This window comes from Nannospalax galili, unplaced genomic scaffold (assembly GCF_000622305.1).
Source record: "Nannospalax galili isolate Female #2095 unplaced genomic scaffold, S.galili_v1.0 scaffold592, whole genome shotgun sequence".
Classification (NCBI taxonomy): Eukaryota; Metazoa; Chordata; class Mammalia; order Rodentia; family Spalacidae; genus Nannospalax; species Nannospalax galili.
The window spans coordinates 238593-256455 of NW_008331650.1; the positions used below are offsets into that span (position 1 = coordinate 238593).

The 17863-nt window shown below is 42.4% G+C and overlaps 1 protein-coding gene across 1 annotated transcript in view; it reads right to left on the reverse strand.

Annotated features, from left to right (window-relative positions):
* Iars2 (isoleucyl-tRNA synthetase 2, mitochondrial) overlaps positions 1-17863 on the reverse strand; it is a 49594-nt gene that overhangs the window by 6958 nt on the left and 24773 nt on the right. The window contains exons 13-18 of the mRNA XM_008826789.3: positions 10341-10443; positions 10003-10096; positions 7907-8015; positions 5164-5266; positions 2817-2942; positions 1964-2095 (exon numbers count right to left, since the gene is read on the reverse strand). Of these exons, the coding sequence (XP_008825011.1) occupies positions 1964-2095; positions 2817-2942; positions 5164-5266; positions 7907-8015; positions 10003-10096; positions 10341-10443 (667 nt within the window). The remainder of the gene's footprint in view (positions 1-1963; positions 2096-2816; positions 2943-5163; positions 5267-7906; positions 8016-10002; positions 10097-10340; positions 10444-17863) is intronic.

Below are 17863 nucleotides of genomic sequence, written 5' to 3' on the forward strand. Positions count from 1 at the left end.
CCTGGTCTACACAGTGAGTTCCAGGCCAGCTGGGGCTACAGGGAGACCCTGTCTCAAAAAGACCAAAAATAAATTTTATTAGTCCACTCTTCTTGTTTTTTATTTTATTATTGTGTGTGTGTGTGTGTGTGTGTGTGTGTGTGTGTGTGTGTGTGCGCGTGGAAGTCAGAGGACAACTTGCCATAAGGCTTCTCAGGCACACAGCTCTAAATTTAAAACAAAGCAACCAGGGGTTGAGGAGATGCTCAGTGGGTACAACACCTACTATACAAGCATGGGGATCCGAGTTTGATTCCCAGAACCCATGTGAAAAAGCCAGGTGTGGTGGCATGTGCTTGTGACCTCAGTGCTGGGGAGGCGAAGATGGGGATGGCTCACTGGCCAGTCGGATTCACATAACTGGTGGGAGTTTGGAAGACCAGAATGCCAAGAGAAAAAAAGCAACAGAGGCCTGGCTCATGAGGTTTCAATGGGTGCTCGAACTCTATCAGAAACTCGGCTAGAGCTAGGCTTTTCATGTTACATTCTGGCAAGGAATCTAGTGGCATCCTACCCTTCTCCTGGTAATCTGAGCAATGCTGAACTAAAAAGTAATGGACTAAGTTGTCTGGCAGAGGGAATTTCAAGACAGCATCATCCATGCCACAGTACGGTTACTGCTTGCTGTTCTCAGTCCCCTCTACAGTGACAGAATAGAAAGACCAAACTGCAGCTGGGTGAGGAAAGGAGCCTGGACAGGCTTCAAGACACAGAAACAGCAGGTGGAGAGAGTAACTGTCATTGTTGAAGAGATTAGTACCATTAAAGAGAAGCTTCAAAGTCTTCACTGTGCCCTGAGGGTACAACCCCAATCCACGCATGGAGGCCTGCAGCTTGTGAAAATGCAAATTTATTTGAAAAAGAGAGAACCTTAACTGACAATGCTTCTGAAAGGGTTCCCTGCTCAAAAACGACTACTTGGAAATGTTTCCCTGGTTCCACCAAGACATACAGAAGCCACCAGAGCTGTGGCAGACTGCATCTTGAAGTGACAAAAGAGCTTGACAATGTTGTTGCCCTTCATGGCATTGGGTCTTGAGCCATGAAAAATGCAGAGCTCTAGGGTAACAGAGATCTGCACCAAAGTTCCAGAAGGCCACGAAGGCCAGGCAATGTGTGACCAGGTCAGATTCCCTGCAAGGGAGCCCTGAAAAGCATGAAACCATGAAACTTGAACAGCCAATGCCTATATACATGAGCACACATTTAGGAGACATAAACACTTCTATCAGTTATTTCTTTTTTTGTTTTTGTTTTTTGGGGGGAGGGGTCTTTTTGAGACAGGGTCTCCCTGTAGCCCCAGCTGTCCTGGAACTCACTATGTAGACCAAGCTGGCCTTGAACTCAGAGATCCGCCTGCCTCTGCCTCCCGAGTGCTGGGATTAAAGGTGTGCGCCACCACGCCCAGCCAGTTATTTCTATATATTATGAGGGACATCCACCTACAAAATGTAATTCCATTCCTTCTCACTGTACAGCGATGACCTTGAGAGAAAAGTCTAGTCTGAAGGGAAAACTGGGTCCACTGTTTCCACTAAGAACTCTTCTAGTTTTAAGAATTTAGGAAGGTGCAGATGAGTGGGTAAAGGCACTTGCCATGAAACCCAATGACCCAAGTTCGAACCCTGGGACCCACATGGTGGAAGGAGAAGACCAACACCCAAAAGTTGTCCTATAACCTCTAGATGTGTACCATGGCGCGTGCACACACACACACACACACACACACACACACACAAAAGGTTAAAAAATTGAGGAACTATTAAAATACATCCTATGGTCACCAAAAAATGTGTAGAATTTGTTAAGTATAACTTTTCTTTAGAGTATTCTAGTTATGATTTCTGGCAATGTTAGTTTCACTAAAAGCTAACACAGACAGTGCTGATTTTCTATTTTCAAAAGCCCACTGCTGTACACTTACCTTAGTTGCAAAGTCCTGCAGTAAGTGCAACATATACTGGTCTATGACATACATATTCTTGACGGAAACAGAATCTGTCTCTGGGTTAAAACCAGTCACATTTCCCAAAAGAAAGCGGAGTGTGTTCCTAAGCTATTCATGATGAGAAAAAGTACATAGTTAAAGAAAATTTAAGAGATTTTTTTCAATTTTCAGTTATTTTATAATTCAGCAATTTCTGTTATTTTCTTAGTAAGACTTTTAAATCCTGTTACTCCTAAATAAGGCTGTAGACCACAAACTCTTCATTCTAAAGTTGCAATTAAAGAAACAACCACTGAGTTTTCTGCATTGAGGCTGACTTTTTATTAAATCTCTTCATAATCTCATGGAAAACCACCTTTCTATAGCCAGGTTTACTCATGTGTCCAGATATCATTTCCTGAGTCATAAGTAAAAACAAAGATAAATGAACTTAATGTGAAAAACAGCTGAGCACATGAAAAGTATATAAAATGTAATTTTACATCAGATGTTATATCCGATATTGTAGTGAAATATAAAGACATGCAAAATTCTTAGTGTTACTACTATTTGTAACGAATTAACACGGACTCTTAAAATACTCACACATAACTTGCCTTAACTTATGTCTCATTCTTTTTTGGGGGGCAGGGGGTTCTTTTTTGAGACAGGTTCTCCCTGCAGCTCCAGCTGGCCTGGAACTCGCTATGTAGACCAGGCTGGCCTTGAACTCAAGAGATCCACCTGCCTCTGCCTCCCAAGTGCTGCCATGCCTGGCAATGCCTCATTCTTCACAGTTGATGATTTAGTAAACATTTTTCTCAGAAGTATGAAGAATACCGGGTCTAACCTTGTTAATGTCATCTCTGGCAGCACCAAGTGCAGACGGGCCAACCGTCACTTCAGCGAATACATTGGATTCAGCCACCCACCATCGCAGGACATCAGCACCATATGGAGGCTCTTTGTTTTGATCCTTTTCATTGAGAAACAGCATGTAAACAGAATGGTTTTTCATTTCAGTTAGAGAAGCAAACGCTTTAGCTATAGCTCCCCTTCAGAAATGGTGGAGACCCTGTCAATGCAGTCTATACCAGCATAGTACTGAAACACGGGCAAACCACCTCAATCAGGCTGCATCTGAAAACCAAGAACGCACAAAGGGAAAGTACACTAGACAGCCTTGCTCAGGACAGATGGGAGAACCGGGGCTTGTACAGGACAGCTGAACCCGGGTGGTCAGATGCCCAGCACCTCCAGGATGACCTTGCAATGAAGAAGAGAGAGTTTATTTCCATCATCATCTCCTAGCAGCTGAGTGGTCACAGGGTATGAAGAGGGCTGTAAAAAGCTACAGGAGCAAAGGTAACACACCAGGGATTTCTCTCACGAAAGCAAGTCCAACCTGCCCCCCAAATTATCAGCAGCCCCAGAGGTGACATTCACTCTTAAAATGTATTATTTCTAAGACTATAAAAAAAGAAACGTGGCCAGGCATGGTGGCACACGCACTCAGGAGACAGAGGCAGGCGGAGCTCTGTGAGTTCCAGGCCAGCCTGGTCTGCAAAGCGAGTTCCAGGCCAGCTGGAGCTACAGGGAGACCCTGTCTCAAAAAGACCAAAAAAAAAAAAAAATGTGCATTTGGAAGTTACAATCTCATTGTTCCTACATAACTTTCAATTAACTATAAAACTATAGGTTTTGTATATTAAAACCTCAGATAACTTAAACAGTATGATTTAGGACCTAACTGGTGATTCAGACCTAAACTGTATCACATGGGCCTTAACTACAGTTCTTTACTTTTTCATTAAAACCCTATGGTTAAAGGCTGGAGAGATGGCTCAGGGTTAAGAGCACTGGCTGCTCTTGCAAAAGACCTGAGTTTGGTTCTCAGCACCCACATGGTGCCTAAAAATCATTCCTAACTCCAGCTGTAGGGAATCTCAGAGGCTCTTTTGGCCTTATCTGGCATTGCACGCACAGGTGCACTTATATAAATGCACATAAAATAGTCATATCCATAAAATAAAACTTTTTGGGGTCTTTTTGAGACAGGGTCTCCCAGTAGCCCCAACTGGTCTGGAACTTGCTATATTATATAGGCCAGTCTGGTCCTGAACTCAAAGAAATCTGCCTGCCTCTGCCTCCCAATAAATTTTTTTAATAAAAAATAAATCATGTGGTTAAGAGTTCAGGTTGAGGGCTGGGTAGACGGCTCACCCAGGAAGTGCCTGCCATGCAAGCAGAAGGACCCGAGTTCAGACTTCCAGCATTCATGTACAAATCTGGGTGTGGTGGTGCAGTGTGTGACCCCAGTGCCTAGGGATGGGGCTGGGGGGTAGGGGAGATACCTGATATGATGATGTGACAGACAGACGATAGGTAGATAGATGCTGGAGCCCAGCCAAATCAATGAGTTCTAATTTCAGTGAGAGACCCTGTCTCAAAAAAGGAAGTAGTGGGGCCAGTGAGATGGCTAGTGGGTAAAGGCCCTTGCTAGGCAAGCCTGAGGAGCTGAGCTCAATCCTTGGAACCTATGTAAAAAAACTAGACAAAGTGGCACGTATCTATAATCCCAGCATTCCTGCAGCAAGAGGGGAGGAAGAGAGAGAATCGCTTGGAAGCTCCTAGTCAGTTAATCTGGTGCACAGCACAGTAGGAACAGCAGTAGGCCATGGTGAAACATGGTGGAAGGCTATGGCCAACATCTGAAAGTTCTCCTCTGACCTGCGTTTGTGCACCACAGCCGTGCATAACTGCCCAGCCACCCTCCCTCCCCTGCCTCACAACAAATAAGCAAGCAAGCAAGCAGGGTGAAGTGACGGAGGAAAACACCTGACATTGACCTCTGGCCTCCACCCACACAAGCACACACATGCGGCACACACTCGTTTTAGACTTAGAACATTACAGTATAGCATCTGCAATTCTTTTAGCTTCTTCTCTAGGAGATGAGGTCTCCTTATACTGACCAGGCCAGCCCTGAATTCCTGGTTCAAGACACCCTCATGTCTTAGCCCCTCACACAGCTAGGAACACAGGATCACAGACCTGTGCCACCATCCCTGGCACCTTCTGTTAATAGCAAAGGTAATCTTACTCTTGCTTGTGTTTATTTACTCTGAGGTAACAAGTTTGGGTTGCCAATAAGAGACCTACAACAGAAATAAAATGAATTTTAGGCAAATACCTACTTGTCCTCCATTGATGACAACATCAGGATTAACCACATTCCCAAGGGACTTGGACATCTTTTCTCCTTTTTCTCCAAGGGTAAATCCATGAACAATCACTGTCCTAGGAAGACACACGAATCAGCTACTTTAATGGGAAGGACTATTATAATGATCAGATTTTTCTTGAAAGACTAAGGATGAAAGCATCTTAAAGTCAATTATCAGCACCTTGTCTAGGAGGATTGTTAGCGAGTTCTCTAGCACGGCAAAAGTAGGTGCTTTATTTATTGACTAGATTATTTCCTTATCCCTTATATACTGATTTTGATCACTGAAACTAACTAAAAATAAGTTTGTTTTAAAAAAAGGAGAGCAAGGCTATTGTGTGGTAGAGGCCTTTAATCCCAGCACTTAGGAGGCAGATGCGGTGGCAGATGGATCTCTGGGATTTCAAGTTCAGCCTGGTCTACATAAGATAAGCATATATTTGTATAAGCAGGAACCCCTAATTTAATAAAAACTCCCTGGCAGTGCTTCAGTTCCTCATCTGTGGTGAGTCACACACAGGACAGGAGCTGTCTTCTCACACACACTGTCCTTCCCTGCACGCCTGGGTTGGTCTGCACACAGTGGAGAAGCAGCTCTGCGAGGCTCACCCAGCCACTCCTCTACGCTATTTTTCTCTTTTAGGAGATTCAGTCTGCTCCAAAGTAACTAGATGCCTCCACACTGCTGTGTCTCGTTCCTTTTACTTTTCTTATTTTGTTGATTTTGCTTTTTGTTGCAGGATCTCTACACAGCCCAGGCTGCTCTTGACCTTAAAAATCCTCCCATCTAGAGTGCTCAGGGCCATGGGCATGTGCCAACATGACTGACCTTACATTCTTATTTCTCTAATCTGAAAGGAGACTGGTGCTTTCTTACAGACATGTGTATCATACATGTAAACCGCTGTCATTCAGCTTTTCAGCACCAAGCAAAACAGCCTCATCTTTTTGACAACACTGGTTCAGGAAGAAGAACAATGACCTCCACCTACTGGTGCCAGCCTGTGCATCTACATCCCACCACCGTGTGCCATGCACTGGCAGGTACCCAGAGGAGCAGCAAGGCAGGTTCACTTGTTTGCACAAGTTCAAGGGCTTACTTGAGCTAGCAAATAAAAGTCGAACACCAGGAACGGACTTCCCCTTTGCAGCTGTTGACCAGGAACCCTCACACAGCACTGGCTCTTGCCACTGTTCTTGGTTACTCACCAGAACTGCAGCTAAGAAGTGAAGGCCTGACTGCTGAAGACACTACACACGTGAGTCGAGCTGGTGCTGACCCCAAAGCTCCATCTCTACTGCTATCTTTCATAGTGCTGGAAGGTACTATGCATGCTACCAGAAGAGAAAAGTAATCAACATTTCCCAGCTGTAAACACCATGAGCTACAGTAACAACTGGCCTGGCAAGATACGCCTACTGGTCAAATAGTGGCACAGATGTTAGAGGAGCAATCAACCACTTTCTGATTGGATTTAAGGACCAATTCACAAGATGGAGCTCAGACCCTGCACTGTTATCAGGTCTAGGAACCTGTGGCTTGAACAGGTCATAGGCCATAGGGGAGAAGCTACTTACTACTATTAGTCTGCTAAACGGACATGGTATTAAACTGATTCCTAATGATTTACTGTTAATGCCAACTCTCAACTCTCATCAGAGAAGCTTCTTGAAGCAGATGGTGACTAACACAGAGACCCAAAACTGGTCATTGTGCAAAGAAAGAGACGGTGGAATTCTTTTTATAAAATATTTTATTTATTATTTTATGTGCAGGAATGTATTGCCTGCATGTTTGTAAGTGCACTTGTGTCATGCAATGCCCGCGGAGGTCTGAAGAGGGCACTGGATTCCCCTGGAACTGGAGTTATGGATGGTTGTTAGCTGCCATGTGGGTGCTGGGAATTGAACCTGGGTCCTCTGCAAGAGCAGTCAGTGCTCTTAACCGCTGAGCCATCTCTCCAGCCCAAGACTATGGAATTCTTATTCCTAAATGGGATACCTATATCACACCCTTTCCCCAAGGCTCAGGGATCACTACAGAAGAGGGAGAGGAAAGATTATGAGAGTCAGAGATGGTGGATGACTACAGGAAACAGTGTTCTCTGGACTCATATGAATTCACAGCAATTGTGACAGCATGCATAAGATCTGTGCAAGCTCCAGCCAGAGAAACCTCAGCATGAATGTGGGAGGTGAGCAGGAAGCCCCAACCTTAGCTGAGGAACTACTGGCATTTAATAGCTGCTGGGAGCGGGAGAGTCTGGTAGGGTGACCAAGTCCAGGAGATGGAATCACAGCAAAGAACATTTGGGGACACAAATTAGACTCAATCGCCCTTAGAAAATAATAACAGAGGATGTGAAATCGGGGGCAGGGGGGCATGGAGATGGGGTGGGGGATTGAATATGATCAAAATACACTGTATAAAATTCTTAAGAAGTAATCAGGGGCTGAAAAGATGGCTCAGTGGTTAGAGCACTTGCTGCTCTTCCAGAGGACAGGGGTTCAATTCCCAACACCCACATGGCAGCTAACAACCATCTGTAACTCCAGTTCCAGGGGATCCAACACCCTCTTCTGGCCTCTGTGGGCATTGCATGACATAGGTGTACTCACATACATGCAGGCAACACACTCATACACATAAAATATAAAATAATAAATAAAATATATTTTCTAAATATTTAAAAATTAGGTTAAAAACAACTTACTTAAAAGGCGCTTTCTTCCTCGCTGCCACGCTGGTTAGTAAGGAGGACTGAAACCAGCCACCAAGCTGGTCTTTCCCTTCCAAGTACAAGTCTGCTCTTTGGTCAGTACCTACAAGAAATTTTTAAAACACATCCAAACGAAAGTTCATTAAAATAGGGAAGAAAACCAGGTACATTATCAAACAGTTAAGATAATCAAAGCAACCACGTTTCTGTCACAGTCAAAATTGTCTGATTATAAGTACCGACACACTGGAGCTGGGGTGTGCTCAGTGGCAGAGGAAAGTCATTGGGCAGATGGTTTTAGTAAGATGTGCAGCTTGCTCTAACAGCACTTGGTCACACAGAACACATCCCACAGTAAGAAGCAACAGAGTGGCCAGCAGTGTTTCTCACCAAGGCCAATGACCTCTGACTGGCACTGCAAAACACCGTTTCACATGTGGCACACTCAGTTATGAAACTGACTCACACATGCCTGCAGGAAACACTTCTTCCTCTATAACCCACCATAAGCACTCCCATTTGCCTATGTATTCTACATAATTTATGAAAACAAAGTACCTAAACTTGCAATATTTTCTTCCAAATATGTTTGGAGAAATGTAATTATGAAATACTGAAAATTACTACATAAAAAAATTATTCACATTAACATATTTAGCCACTGTACACTTTAGCTGTAACAGGAATAAGCATGAATTTACATGCATTTTGACTTCCAAATTTCCTAAGTTGAAAGGTCCAATGAAGGAACCATGTATACCTACTAGAAAGGCCACTGCTATGCCCAATACAAGTCCTCAGATCCCAAATATATGCCATGGGAAACTTGCAGGGTCCCTGCGATCCCCCAGAGCCAGCTGCACAGATGTTCCCACTCTATCCTAGATCGCAGAACCCCTAGGCCACAGCTGGCCCTTGGTGGGAGCTATGGCTCCCCGACCCTCACTGGGCATCTAGGCCTCTCCTGCTCTTCACTCTAGTTGAACCCTTCACTCAGAACCCTGGGGGCCATTTCTCCTAACATATGTGAACATGCCTCCTAGTGTCGCCTCCTCCTGCTGCTCCCTTCCAGTCCCCGCCCACGGTCACCCTGTATCTAATTACAAGTATAAAATTTCTGTAGAGATGTGCAGAGTGAGAGCTGGCCAGCAAAGTGCTCACTTCTACTCTGACACCACTAAGCTGTCTGACAGCGTGTCTTGGCTCTAATTTGCTCCTGTGAAAAGCAATGGGGTCAGCTTATGTCAGTGATTTCCAAACTAGATGCCTTGGACTGCCAAGCAGGTCAAAGAGAATGAACTGGTTAAGGGGGGAACAAATTCTCCACTTCTTTCTCTGGCTTTTTTTGAGACAGACTGGCCTCAAACTCATGGCCCTCCTGTCTCAGCACCCTAAGTGCTGGGATCACAGCCATGCACCACCAGGCCTGGCTAAAAATTCCCATCCTAATCTTATCTTGCATATTATAGTTCTAAATAAAATTTTACCTTAAAAAATAACAAAAAAGTTGGGAAGTCCTCAGATTAAATGATCTTCCAGGGTTTTAAAATTATAGTAGACCATCTTCCAAATAAAGTATAAAATGAAGTTTGGGCTTGTAGATCTAAGTAATATTTCTGGGGGGTTTTTTGGTTTTTGGTTTTTTTTCGTTTTTTGGTTTTTTGGGATTTTTTTTGTCTTTTTGAGATAGGGTCTCCCTGTAGTCCCAGCTGGCTTGGAACGCCCTATGTAGACTAGGCTGGCCTCAAATTCACAGAGATCTGCCTGTTTCTGCCTCCCAAGAGCTGGGATTAAAGGCCCATGCCACCACACCCGGTAATATTTCTGTATTTTCAAAACTTTAATATTATTTATGTGTGTGTGTGCATGTGTAACGTGGCAGGAATGAGAGAGCATGCGTCATGGCTTGCTTACCACAGTGCACAGGTGTCAAAGGACATGTCTGTGGAGTTGGTTCTTTCCTTCTATGTTTGTTCAATCTGGGGATTGAACTCAAGCCACCAGGCATATGCAGCAAGCACCTTTGCCTGCTAAGCTGTCTTGCTAGTTCTTAAAACTTAACTGGCTTATAATCTATTTCTAGAAATTACCTGGAAGAACACTAGACCATGATGTTCCACTGTCAAACCAGATGTCCAAAATATCCTGCCCTGGCACATATTCCAAGGAGTCGGGACCACCAACCTAGCAAGACAATGGGGGAAGAGTTCATTTACACCAAGGCCACACCATGCACAGTAAATACTCCAAAGGTTTTAAGAGAATGAAATACAACCATTAAATTCACATTTTAAAAATAAATACACACTATCCTGATGCGTTTCAGTCTAATACCATCCTCCCCAATGGCACGGACGGTCACTGTGGTACGCAATTACATGCCAGTCACACAAAGGCTGCTAAATGCAAACACCCACATGCGCATTACCTGAGATAAGACTTCTTTTGGGAGAAGCTGCTCAGGGGGAAGAGTCCACCAGACATCACTGCCGTGCTGCTCCACTAGTTTAGCTATGTGCTCAACGGTTTCACTGTTTGGGTTTAGGGAGAAGGGGGTTATCCAATTTACTATTGTGACAAGTAACAAATATTGTGAAAAACAGAACATTATCAATTCAAAGCAACCTGATCATACACATCCCTAAAAGTAAAGAAAAAAGTCTTCTCCTAACTTCTTTACTTACTTCCCTATTTCTATCAATTCATTTTCTACCCAGGAACTTGTAATTAACCTTTGCTCTCAATTCCTGTCCAGATTAAACAACCAAACCAACATATTCTGTCAGTTCTACGTGGGAAACACGATGGCTTCCTGACACTCCATCTAACCTGATGGCCTAGAGTTCCAGTCTTGACTTCTCCCTACTCTCCTCCCTTTAATTTACACATAACACCCCAACACGGATGCACTCCTAAAACTGATTCTGTCACACAAAATTCCTTCTCACAGACTTCCGGCACTCCCTCTCTGCCTGTAGGGCTGAGTTTATCCACGGCATGAGGGGTAGTGTAGAGCACTCTGACAACAGACGGGGCGGTAGGGGTGTCACATTCCAACGCCTTCATTGCACACATGACCATGCACAAGCACTGAAACATTTCTATGTCTTGGAAAAGAGCCCAACTGATCTGTTCAAGTAGTACTCAGCACCTCCAACGTCTGGGGAATGAGTCCAGGCACTAGAGATATAGCAGCTAACGAGACAGACCTGTCAGATCAGTCACCTAATGGAACTAGCTAGTTTATTACTTTTGTAAAGCTAATGACCAAATGCACACGCTAGGCAAGAGCTCTGGCACTGAGCTATACCCCAGCACTTGTCTTTTTGAGACAAGAGTCTTGCAGTGTAGCCCAGGCTAGCCTAGAATTCATGATCCTTTTGTTTCTACCCCTCCAGTACTGGGACTGGAGGCGCTTGCTACCACACATGTTGGAGCTTACTCTCAATGATCTTACACAATTTCCTTAGAACCAGTGAAAGAAACTAAATGAGATTTTACCTGTAAGATTTAGTTCAGTGCCCCACATAGAAGACAGCATCAATAACTGCATATCATGAACACTGAAACTGCTCATGGCTTTGGAAGGTCTAGTTACAAATTATTTGAAAATTAAACTCAAGAAAAAAATTCTTGTTTTCTGATAGTAATTTCTGGCCCTACCGCTGACTAGCAATGTGACCCTGGGAAGCTGTCTTACATTTCTGCATTTCAGTTTCCTCATTTGTAAAAGACTCATCACTAAGAGATTTGTTTGAATATTAATGAAATGCCTACAGCAACGACTGGCATATTTTAACATATATTTAATATATGTGTAAGAATTCAAACTCTTTGAAGTCAAGTAAATTTAGATAGCTAATTTTATGGTAACTACCAAAACATATACTCCTATTAATATTTAAAGATTAAAATACATATACCAAAGGCAGCTTTTGAAAAACTGTCTTTTCTACCACACTGAGCAAGTGACTGCAGGTCCACAGGCTACTGGAAGTAGAATCAGGAGACAGCAGGAGATGGCACTAAGCTCTTATTCTGCACCTGCACCTACTAATCATGACTATGCAAAGCAGATCTCGCAGCTTCTCTAGCGAATCCACAAACAGCGTGTTAACCAAAACTTGCTGAGGGAAGCAAAAGTGGTGATAGAAATTACCACACTCTACAGTTTGAGAGTTGACAACTTACTGCAGATACCAAGGTGGTGTTTTATGAATGACTGAAAGCATAATACTACCAAAATGCAGTTATAAGAATTTATAAAGAACAAGAACGTAAAACAGGTACAAGTCCAGATCACTAAGACAAAGACCCACTTTGGATGGATTTCACCAGTGAAGATAAGCTTTCCTTATGAGGCCATAAAAACCTTATGCAATAAGTAACTAGTTATAAGACAATAATATTTAGTTACACATTAGTCTTCTATATAGTTTGCACAGAACATTTTATCAGTTAAGAAGTATGAATACACTCTAATAGGAAAATGTGAGTAAATTCAATGCCCCCCCCCAAAAAAAACAAAGATTAATTGGCAAAATACATTCAAATATAAATGCAATTAACTGTAGATAAGCTATTCACATCCATTATACATCTTTCATTAAAAAAAAAAAAAATGATTCGCTGGGCATGGTGGCACACACCTTTAATCCCAGCACTTGGGAGGCAGAGGCAGGTGGATCTCTGAGTTCAAGGTCAGCCTGGTCTGTATAGCAAGGTCTGTATAGCAAGTTCCAAGCCAGCTGAGGCTACAGGGAGACCCTGTCTCAAAAAGATTCAAAACGTACCATTTAAACTTGTTTTGTTTTGTTTGTTGTTTGTTTATTTTGGAGACAGAGTCTCACCCTGGCTGGCTTGGAACTAACAGGAATTCACCTGCCTCTGCCTCCCAAGTGTGTGTGTGTGTGTGTGTGTGTGTGTGTGTGTGTGTGTGTGCAGAAGCCACATTGTGAACCATCCAAAGTGGGTGCTGGAAACCAAACTCAGTTGTCTACTGAGCAACATGTGTTCTTAACTTCTCGCCACCTCCCCTGACCTCTCGTATGCTTTTTTTAATGCTACCATTAGATTGCCAATCTTAGGCAGACAATGGAAAGTTTTAAATATGTTAGGAATAAACAGATAAAAATAACACAGAAGTTAAAGTAAATTGTTCACATTTCATATTAAGGCAGAATTAATACTACCATTCATCAGAAACATTCACATATACACCATGTATCATATTTTCCAAAGCACTTTATGAGCACTTCCCAACTGAATTTACAGGATTTTTGCAAATAAGAGCTCTGGGCAGCAAGCTGCTCTGTGCCTTGAGGGTCCTTAAATCATGAGTCTAAATAAATGGTACAGCTGGAATGAGGCCTTTAAAGTGTGTCACTCAAATCCGGGTTCGCGGCTGTTTTTGCTTCTCTGTTCTCAGTGACAACCACCAAGGCTGAACTCACTCTGGAGCTGCTAAGCAATGGCAAAGGCCGAGGAAGGGCTCGGCGCCAGAGATGAAGGCAGGGGAGGAGGGAGTCTCCGGAGATTAGTGTGTTGACAGAGCAGACACCAAGTCCAAAGACCACACTCTACCTGGCTTGTTGGCTAATGGCAGGTATAAAATGTCCATAAATACTGGGAAAAGTTATAACAAGGAAGACTGTGATGATTTTTATTGAAGAAGTCTTAAAGAAAACCAAGTAGTCTTATACAGAAGGTATTCCACATAATCTCAACACCTAATTCAATTTCAGTGACTTTTCTCATCTTTAAATATCAGATAACTCAATAATACTTTATATCTTAAGTATTTAGCTGTACTAAAGTACCTTACTGAGTCTATAAATCAAAGGAAATTTCAATTTTGCTATCTTTTTGTTTGTTTTTGCTTCATTTTTTGAGACAGGATTTCATTATGTAGCCCAGGCTAGCCTGGAAGTCAGAGTTCTCCTTCCCACCGCCTCCAGAATGCTAGGATTGAAGGTGTTTGCCACCACGTCCTGAAAACTCCTCTCCTCTGAATAAAGTATATTTTAGCTGCTATATTTTTGTATAAAGATAACAATAATTCACTTACATACACAACAATGTTTTAACATAATAAAAAATACAATCTTTTATTTATTTATTTCTATTTTGTGTGTATGAGTGAGGCTGTCGGGTCCCCTGGAACTGGAGTTATAGACAGTTGTTAGCAACCATGTGGGTGCTGGGATTAGAACCCAGGTCCTCTGCAAGAGCAATCAATGCTCTTAATCACTAAGCCATCTCTTCAGCTCCCCCAATACAATCTTGCTTTATCTATTTATTTATTCTGCAATGCTATGGGCCAACCTAGAGCTTTATACATGCTAGGCAAGTGTTTACTACTGAGCTTCACTGCCAGTCACCAAAGCCTCAGTCATCAATCTCCTTCTCCACTTCGTTCCTGAGATGGAGTGTTACATAGCTCAGGCTAGTCTTCCCATCATGCTGCCTCAGTTTCCCAAGTGCTGAGTAATTTTACATTTTCTACATATTCCATCTGAAGATAATATAATGTTTTTTGGGGATTTTTGATACTTGTAAAGTCTCACATTTAAGTGGAGAAAAGTTTACTTGTTTTTTTTCTTTTAATCTAACTAGTACTATTTTTTTATAAATGATGCAAATACAAATATCATCTACATCAATGAAAATCAATCTTACAGAAATTTTTAAAAATCCATCTCATACAGGTCAGGGTGGTGTGCATCTGTCACCTCAGCAACTCAAGAGGCTGAGGGACGAGGACTGAGTTCGAGCCTGACCTGTACAACAAGACTGGGAGGCAACCAAAGCAAACCAGTTCAAACTGGGAGTGAGCTCAGGGTAGAGCACTGGCCTAGCATGCGCAGGGCCTTGGCTTCATCCCTAGGTTGCAGAGAGACAGATAAATAAGTTATCAATTTCAAAAGTGCTGTAGCACATTCCACGCTAGATTTCGCTAATGCTGAGATGGATTACGTGGCCACCAACAATCCCCATTCTGCAGAATGTTTAGCTGCTATTAACCAAGTGGCATCTTATATGCTACATGTCAACAATGTGTATTTATCCCTGGCCTATGGGTTCAATGATGACTCAGGAATGCCTTCTTTTGCCTTGTTCTTTGAAGACCAAGTTGACACAAAGAGGGAAAGAGCACATCATTTCCTAAGATACCTAAGGAGACACGAGGGCAGGCTCTGTCTTGCAGTTTATATATAAGAAGCCTAATATGAGTGAACTGTCCATTCCTGTAAAAGTCCTAGAAGAGGCTCGGGGGATGGAAAGAAACTTAACTGAGATCCTGGTCAAACTAAAGGCCGTGGCTTCTGGTGATTGTGAAATGGACCTCTTAAACTTTTTAGCAGAATTCTTCCATAAACATCAAAGGAATGGAGATTATCTGTCCTGTCAACTTTCTTATCAGGAAATGGTAGAGAAGCAGTAGAAAGCCCAGACTGAAGCCCTTCTACCTCATCAGGTGCAAAGATTTAACCAAGGAGGATAAAGCAACAAGTCTTCCTATTGTTGTGGGTCATAAACTCAGCAATGTAAGAGTCATCGTCATTTCCACTTCTGGAGGACTGCTTGCCTTTCCATCTTCCTAGTGTCATTGTTATCCCTGAATAAAATTTTTGCATTATTAAAAGAAAAACCTGCCAGGCACGGTGGCACACCCCTTTAATCCCAGTACTAGGGAGGCAGAGGCAGGTGGATCTCTGTGAGTTCCAGATCAGTCTGGTCTACATAGTGAGTTCCAGGCCAGTTGGGGCTGTAGGGAGACCCTGTCTCAAAAAAAGAAAAAAGAAAAAAACTGGATGGCACTTAACATTTATGGTGGAATACACGAGGTCCAGTGGGGGAATGGGTGGGGATGGATGGGGAGGGGATGTAAATTTGAGTAAGAAATATAAAAGCTCAATAAAATTTCTTTTCAAAAAAAGACAAAAAAACAAATCAAAAAAGCACTGTAGCAAATTAAACCAGAAAACAGAGCAGTCCGGGTCTTCATTCCACGTTCCTATGAGTCTGAACCAAAAATTTAAAGAAGGGAGAGCAGCTCAGCCTCACTGATGTTTAGAGATTCGATTTCCTGCTCTGGAACATGAAATCTAAAAGTACCATATTCTGGGCTATCAAGATGGCTTGGCAGGTAACAGCTTGCGAGTGTGATGAGCTGAGCTCTATACCAAGGACTCACAAGTGAGCTGACTCCAGCAAGCTATCTCACACACACACACACACACACACACACACACACACACACCAAAAAAAAAAAAAATATGTGTACTAAGTAACATCTACTATGGATGACTAAGCCCTTCTGTTGTTCATTTCTATAGAGTTCTTTTGTATGTTTGTTTTTTAGACGGGGTCTCCTTAGAGCCCCAGCTGGCCTGGAACTCATTCTACAGACCAGGCTAGCCTTCGTCTCACAGAGATCTCCTGCCTTCGGCTCCTGAGTGCTGGGAGTAAAGGCGTGTGCAACACACTCAGCTATCTTGAGCTTCTGAATAACTACATTACTTATAATTTGAAAGCAACCCTAGAATTAGAGAATAAAGGAAACTAAGCAAATAAACGCTAATGCAACATTTATACATTTTGAAAGTATTTCTGTATGTTGTGTATGACAAATATATACAATGTTGTCAGTAAAAACAAATTAATTAAATATTTAAAAATAAACATTAAGAAATGCAGAATAACAAAAATTTTGTCATCCCCTCAAAATCCAAGTGCACAGAACTGGTATCACAAAGAAAACTTTCCCCTGTGTTGTACTCTGGTACATTGAATCATTATAACACGGTGTGATACTGTGAGTTCAAAAACAAAATCTTTGCGGTAAAAGCAGTGTACACCTTTACTCCCAGCACTAGGGAGGCAAAGGCAGGCAGCTCTCTGGGAGTTTGAGGCCAGCCTTGTCTATACGTGAGTTCCAGGCCAGCCAGGGGCTTCATAATGAGAGTCTGTCCAAAAAAAAAAAGAAAGAAAGAAAAAAAAATCAAATCACACAATGCACAGTGGTGCATATCTGTCATTCCAACACTTGGGAGGCAGAGACAGGAGGCCACTAAGTTTGGGGCCAGCCTGAGCAACACAGGAAGACCTTGCCTTGAAAAACCAAGGGTTCAGTAGTAGAGCACTGACTTGCCTAGCATGTGCAGGGCCCTGGTTTTAATCCCCAGAACCTCAAATAATACATTTTGAAAATAAAATAAAAGCTGGGCATGATGGCACATGCCTGTAGTCCCAGCACTTGGGAGACAGAGGCAGGCAGATCTCTGTGAGTTCAAGACCAGCCTGGTCTACATAGTGAGTTCCAGGACAGCTGGGTCTACAGGGAAACCCTGTCTCAAAAATAAATTAATTAATTAAAATAAATTAAATCTGCAATAGGAAGAAGTACAGATATATAACCTAAAATCTGAGGTAACTAATAGATTATCAAACAAAGATCATTTTAGTGTTCAAACAATATTCAAAATAGGTTGGAAAAAATATGTCTGTATTTTGTATTTAGAAAAAATAACAATTTGTACAAAAGACCTCCATACAGTCAAATGTTAGATTCTGTTCATTTGACCTTCATAACCAGTGACCTTGACAGTCACTAAGAGCAAAGTCACCACTTCTAATCACCCTTCCATAACTGATCTAAATCAGAGGACAGAGACAGAGAGAGAGAGAGTTAGTTTTGATGGAATTTGACCCCAGGGCTTCACGTACTCTAGGTGAGTACCATGGAGCTATATCCCCAGCTCTCTCTTCTTTTTGATCGTTATGTTCTTTTACAAACAACTAAATTGGATTATCTTACACACATATCTTTATACAAAAGACATTGGTCTTATTTTCTTGCAATAAATACTTAGAAGGGGAGACTTTGAAATTGAGACTATGCTTTAAAATGTTTTAAAAGCATTTTCTAAGCATTTCCCTGTGATAATT